The sequence below is a fragment of the Asparagus officinalis genome, chromosome 4 (assembly GCF_001876935.1).
Source record: "Asparagus officinalis chromosome 4, Aspof.V1, whole genome shotgun sequence".
Classification (NCBI taxonomy): domain Eukaryota; kingdom Viridiplantae; phylum Streptophyta; class Magnoliopsida; order Asparagales; family Asparagaceae; genus Asparagus; species Asparagus officinalis.
In genome coordinates this window covers 67,331,488-67,338,924 of record NC_033797.1, presented here as the reverse complement: position 1 = coordinate 67,338,924, position 7,437 = coordinate 67,331,488, and the positions used below count along the sequence as shown (strand labels likewise).

At 35.4% G+C, this 7,437-nt stretch overlaps 1 protein-coding gene across 1 annotated transcript; it reads right to left on the bottom strand.

Moving 5' to 3' along the window:
* On the bottom strand, positions 6 to 6,568 carry LOC109838853 (meiosis arrest female protein 1 homolog; the record flags this gene model as incomplete). The annotated part of the gene is made up of 2 exons (XM_020407283.1): positions 6,163 to 6,568; positions 6 to 982 (listed from the first exon to the last, which is right to left on the bottom strand). Coding segments are annotated over exons 1-2 (1,383 nt in total), but the record flags the coding sequence as incomplete, so codon positions are not given.

The window sequence follows — 7,437 nt, the reverse complement described above, 5'->3', positions numbered from 1 at the left end:
GAGGTGGCTCTGGATATATTGGGATTCGGCTGGCTCTGAGTCTTTCGGTTCTGCTTGACTTCATTCTTCTTATCAGCCTTTTTATTACCGTGGTTCTTTTGATTAGAATCAGTAGACCTTGAAATGTTGGTGGCGCTGGATGTATTGGGATTCGGCTGGCTCTGAGTCTTTCGGTTCTGCTTGACTTCATTCTTCTTATCAGCCTTTTTATTACCGTGGTTCTTTTGATTAGAATCAGTAGACCTTGAAGCGTAGGTGGCGCTGGATGTATTGGGATTCGGCTGGCTCTGAGTCTTCCGGATCTGCTCGACTTCATTCTTCTTATCAGCCTTTTTATTACCGTGGTTCTTTTGATTAGAATCAGTAGACCTTGAAGCGTTGGTGGCGCCGGATGTACTGGGACTCCGCTGGCTCTGAGTCTTCCGGTTCTGCTCGACTTCATTCCGGTTATCAACCTTTTTATTACCATGATTCTTTTGATTAGATTCAGTAGACCGTGAAACGTGGGTGGTTCGGGACGTATTGGGATTCGGCTGTCTCTGATGAGACTTTATTCTGGTTATCAACTTTTTTGTTACCTTAATTCTTTTGACTTTATTCTGTCCATAACCCTTTCCATTACCATGATTCTTTTGTTTAGAATCAGTAGGTTGCGAAGCGTCCGGCATGCTACGGGAAGGAGTCTCAACATTTGACCTGCTACCGCTTGATGCGTTATGAAGCTGAGGGGACTCCGGCAATGGTGGTCCTCCAATCAGAAGGCTAGCCCATAGCCAAACGTTCTTTGCAGCTGAAACCAGAGCTTGGGATACAGTCACAGGCTGTGCCAACAGAATATTATATCTCCTCATCCTTAGTTGATGGAGGGCATTAGAGAAGTCACGATCACCAGAAATAAGAAGATAATTTGCAGGAGGCGGATTATCCACTGCCCAGAATAACATGTCCACCAAAATTTTCTTATCACTTGCATCTTTCACACCTGCATTGGGTAAATTCATCAAAATATGGGAAGAGGCTCTAGACTACCCAGGAATATGTAGCAAAATATAAAAAGAAGACCTAAAAGTTGCACAAAGTTCAGCAGAAACCATTTGGGTGTAGCTTTTATCAAGATGAGATTGCAACAGAGGGGCTGATGCGCTAAAGATTTTGATTAACTCCAGTAATTTGGCAAAGCAAAAATACAAATAAAGAAGACCAGGCTCAGTTGAATGTCAAGACCCCTAACTTTCTCCTTGGTTACTGCATTGGTCAACGAGTTTCTGTTTGCCAACATGACATCCACTGATGTTGCGTAAACAAGAACCTCCTTGCAGAAAAGAATATAAGGGAGCAGAGCAAGTCTTTCATGTATCGCTCTCATATCTATTGTAAAAGAAGAGAGCTACAAGTAAGGGATTAAACCAACCTACGGGTCATCAAGAGAGCGGTAAACAATGAAATTTTATGGACGTAAGATTCACATCACCTTTAAAACTCTTTTATCAACAGCCACAAATGGAAAAGAGCGTTAGTTCCCTTGTCATCATACATATTATTATATACTTGATGTCTATGTGACGATCAGACGTCAAAGCCGAGTGAAGTTAGATAACTAAAAGAACAGTGAGTGAACAGACGGATGTAAATTAGGCACTGACCTCTAAAGTAGTAACATCAGTATTTTGGATATTAATTTACTGCAACTTGATTTACAGTTCTAACAAAAAAATTAATATGCTAAAAATGATTGAAGATAAATATTATAATAATAAAAAAGATGAGCCATTCTAGCTCTGATTATTACAAGTTAGAGCTCAGAAGTATCATATCGAAGCATGGTATAACTTAACAAGATTTAACAAGTAACTATAGTATTCATAGTTTGATTATCTTCCCAACCCCTAGATCTTAGGGGAAATTGATTCTTCAACTCAAGAAAAAACACATTCCTAATCTTACGTCTGCCAACAAGTGTACACTACCACCTATGCTATTGAATAAAAATGCATGGCTGAAGTTAGTTGGAGAAATAAATAGACTAACTTGAGTGGCAGTTAAGGGCATGTTTGGTTCATTTCCTAAAAATTATGAAAATGAATTCCCTCTCAAAAAACCAAATCTATTAATTTTTTAGGATATATTGGGAAACCAAAACTTGTGTTTGGTTCATAATGATATACTAAAGAATAGGAAAGCATATCCAAAATTCTGTTTGCTTCATTTGAAAGAATAGGAAACGTCTCATCATAGAAAGCTTTGCTTGAGCTTTTTTGCCTATTTCCCGTCCAAAACTAAGGATTTGGGGTAATACTAAAGTTTGTGTACTTTTCTTGCTTTATGGAAAACATTTAAAACGGAACTATTGGAATCTTATAATGCCATTATTCCTACTTTTTGTTCCAATCCCTAAAAATCACCTTGTTTCCATTAATTTAGGGTGAACCAAACATGCCCTAAAAGGATTGTTGAATCCAATAAGAAATAGCATATATATCCATATGCAGTTTGATCTAAATCAGCTCTCAAGAATCAGCAAGCCAGCCTTAAGAAAGATAGCCTTGGCAATCAAAACAAATACAAGTACTTGCTTGTCTCCCCTTAGCATTTCTTCTTGATATATTAATATTTAACTGATAATTGTAAAATAAGGAAGAGAGATGCAGATCAATATCATGATATCAAAACCAGAGGGACTGGTATTAGCCACAAAAATGCTACACAAATGCTGTACTATTATTTCAAATCTACTCCAAGAGTCCAAATTTTTGGTAGCAACATTATTGGATTTATCATCTCATGATTCCATGAGTCCAAGGTTTATATGCCATATATTAAAGGTTTTTGAAGGTCATGGAGTAGGAAAACACTTGTGATCGTGCTTAGTCAGACATGGGCTAACCTACCAGATTGGTATTTGAAATAGACGCCATTTACCACTTTGGTATTTAAAAACGCTCCGAAGTCTTTTTGGTATTTAAAGTGTGTAAAAGTGAAAATCAGGTACAAAAACTCGTCAGCGTTCATGTTTTCCAACGAGGATTGGGAAAATTTCTTCCAACCCATGATTTTAAAATTTATTACAATTCTACACCCTTTTTCTCCTTCAACCTCCCAAAACTGAAATTTTTCTAACTTTTTACCCAATAAGACCATTTTTCACCCTTTCCTTCTCTGAGCCCCACCTTCTCATTCAACCTCTCCCAATTCAAAACCAAACCCTAATCAAAAATTAAAACCCAAACCCTAATCCAAACAAGGCGTTGATCATTTGAATTAGGGTTTAGGTTAGAATAGGTTGAAGGAGAAGAAGGGGACTCTATATTGATGAAAGAGAAATAGAGGTGAAGAAGGAACGGGTAGAAGGAATTTAAGTTTGAGGTGGCTGAAGGAGGAGAACGGGATAAAATACAATCAATTCAGGGCCAATTTGGTATTGCTAAAGCTTATAATAAGTTAATTTCAAAAGCAGCTTATAAAACCAATTTATATAAGCTGCTAAAAAATTATTTGGTAATCAAATATTAAAAATTGCTTAAAAAACAGTTAAGATGTTTGGTAGAACTGTGCCTAATAATTTGGTAGAACTATGCCTAATAATCATTATTAAAAGATAAAAGATATATATGGTATATAAACTAAACAAAGCAAAAACTGCTTTTAAAAGTATTCTCAGATTGCTTCTAAAAGTATCCCCTTAAAAGCAGAAGCGGTTTCAATAAGCATGCCAAAGAAGCTTTCACAAAACAACATTATTAGCTACTTCTTAAAAAAATAAGCAGAAGCACCCTTAAAAAAAGCTATACCAAATCGGCTCTTAAGAGGTCAGGGTGTGGAATAAATTTTCCAAATAGTTCTCGTCAGAAAAACGAGTTTTTATACCTAATTGTCACTTCTACACGCTTTAAATACCAAAAAGAGGACGGAGCGTATTTAAATACCAAAGTAGTAAATGGACCTATTTTGAATATCAATCTGGTAGTTTAGCCGTCAAACATGCTTATTCTTTTTCCTAGGAGTAGGAAAACACTGTCCATCATCCACTGGGAGTGAGCTGATTGTAAAATACTCCTCCACTGGCAGGAACAATCAGATGAATCATCTAAACAGAAAAAACTACAACAATAGCAACGACGACGAAGCCTTTCATCCCAAAAATTTGGACTGAAAAGCAGATTAAGAATACAAAATAAGAAAGATATCATTGCTTTTGTTCAACTATTATTTCAATCATATACTCCATCATTGCTTTAACGAACTAATTGGAATATATAAACAATTTAACAAGTAATGCATGCAGTTCAAACGTAGAACACATAAATGGCAACATCATAATTGAATAATATTGTTCAAAACTACATTTCAAAACAATGAATACCTAAACTGACATATAACCACTTTCTCCCTAATTCCTATGCTTGTAAACATAGATCAGCACGGATCTTACGCACGCTAAAAACAGATCGCCTTGAAGTATTTAGCTGCGTCAACGCTGTTTCCTTCTAGTTTCAGTTCACCCAAATGACAAATACGAAATAATATCTATTATAAAGATCAGCCAATAACACACTTGACTGAATCCTCTTAGGGGGGGTTAGTCACCTAGAACTTTTTAAGTAGAATTGGGATAATTGGTAAAGTGAGATAATATTTTAACACTGGGATAATTTAGTGGAACAATGATAGTTAATTCTTAAAGTGAGATAATTTGGTAGGATAATTTGGTAGGATAATGATAAATAATATTATGAAGTTGCATAATTTGGTAGGATAATTTGGTGGGGGTAATGGTGGGTATAAATTACTATTGTTAATAATTGTATATTAAAAATAATATAATATTGATAAGTAAATTCTAGTAATAACTATAAAATATAATGCAATAAAGCATCACTATTCATCTTAAATAATAAAATAATTTACAAATAAATAAAAATCTAAATCCCTAGAGTGACTCGACTTCCATCATCTGCATCAGCAACATAAATTCTAGCAATAAAGCTGCTCGTTGAGTCTGTAACTCGTCTTCTTTATCGGAGTCATCGTCTGCATCAGCAACATTTCGTGGAGCTTCTAGTGGAGGATCATAAATGTCGAAGTTCAAATCTCATAACATCATAAAGAAAAAAAAAGCATTTTTCAGCCATTAACCCTTTGGATCAATCTCATCATGATCGCTGAAACCAAATCATCAAATAAATAAAATGTACACAGGAATCATCCATGACCGCTAAACAGATGATCGACAGATGAACTATAAATATCCTAATCAATTTACTGAGCCGGTTTAATAATAATAGATATCACCATTAACCATTCAACATCTAATCATCAATGTGATCGCAAAGTTGCTTTCTAACTTATAAAAAAACATAAATAGCCCGCATATCTTTAGCACTAACCCACTAACACTATATTCTTAACATAAACCACTGTTGTGGAGAGAAAACTTAGATCAAACAAATAATAATAAAGTAATTTAACGTCAAAAAGCTATCAATAAAGTAATACATCTTGAAGATAATAATAAAAGATCTAATCATCACAAAAACAAAGTAAAGATAGAAAAATGAATGGATGATTGACTTCATGGCAGAAAAATTTTCTAGGCGGAGAAATTAACCAAGAGGGAGGGAGGCGGGTTTCACTTTTTTCTCCCAATTGTATTCTTTCCAATGTGTGGGATAATTTGAGAGAGGAGAACTTATGGTTATATATATAGGTAGTATAATTTGTGGGATAATTATGACCAATTATCCCAATTCTAATTCTAGTAGAATTCTACTTGACTAACGCACTAAAAAAATAATACAGTTCTAGTTCTACAAAAGTTCTACTTAACTAACACTATAAAAAAATATCCAATTCCTAGTTCTATGTGACTAACACCTTAAAATTTTATCCCACAAATTATCCCAGTTCCAGTTTTAAGTTCTAGATGACTAACCCCTAGCACTACAATCACAAGTCCAAGATTAATTGGTAAATTACAGTTTCATTTTGAACATTCAAGTTTCTAAAAATGTAATTTTTCACCATAAAACAATTACCAAAACCCTAAAACCGAAACAGACCACACAAAAATTTCACAATCCAACACTCAAAAAACCATCATCCAACTGAAAAAAAAATATCAACACGTTACTTAAAAATTAGGGCTTCAAGTGTAGGATCTTATACCAGCAGGCACATGATTGAGCGAGATCCCAGTACTGGAGAGCGCCTGCTGAGCCGCCTTCTGGATATTGCTCGTATCCCCATACGCCGAGATCGTCACCGCCCCTTTATAATCCATGGCCGCCAACGCCGAGCTTATATTCTGGGCGATCAAGTAGGGATCGCAAGATCGAGGAACTTGACAGTTCTCAATATCCCACCAAACTGAGGTCTTGGCCTTCACGTACCCATCGCCGGCGCTCCGTCGCCGCCCGTCGATTGCCGAGTTGATTGAGCAGTGGAATGGGTTTTTTCTTTTAAGCGGAATCGCTTTTTTTTGTCGGTTGAAGAGTGATTGGGATTTTATGTGCTGAGTGATAGGGGAATGGCGCACGATAGCAGTAAATGGGGCCCGCGGCCTGTTCACCATGGTGGATGCCGAACGAGACCGCGGCATGCAGACACGGTTGGAATATGGGTCGGATGTTTTGTTTATCATAGATTCATATCGTTGTTATCTGTTTATTAATCAGGGATACGAACTATTTCTTGTTAAGAAAAATTTATATCCATATTCATTAAATTAAATATAAATATGAATATGTATGCAGCTATTTATGTGAATATACATACGTATATAAAATAGATATGAGAAACTAGTAATATAGAATATATATATATATATATAATATATATATATATATATAATATATATTATATATACTCATAGGTCAAGAAACAATACCGAAATAGGAGTCATACTCCATCTCAAACAGCCAAACATCTTGGCGAACTATTGCAAAGTAGCATAACTCTTCTCATACTAAAACCTTTTATAAAGGTGTACGAGATATCGTAGATCAGGAAAATACTCCTGACCTTTTACTAATAATAGTAAAAGAGGAAACTAAATGGTTCGAAAAATCTCATACAGATATATGTCTATATTAGAACCCGAAGATATTGCTTTAATGCAAGAACCAGAAACAATCCGGCAAAGATATCTTCACGACACTTACTATCCTACTCTTCTCTAAATCATAGAGCTTGGATAAGGACTTTTATTAAGTCAAAAAAGGAATGGAAATAACCCATTTTTGGACTACAGAAAATCATTTTGTTCCTCCTGGATTTGCAAATGTGTTATCAGAGAAGTTATACTTCCTCGCAATTGGGCTATAAACCTCAATGAAGAATTACCGTTGGTAAGAGTTCAAGCTACAAAAGAAGTTTATAAATTCAACTGTTGGGACTATAAACAAGCTTTTTTGATCTGTTCTTATATCAGATTCCAAAACA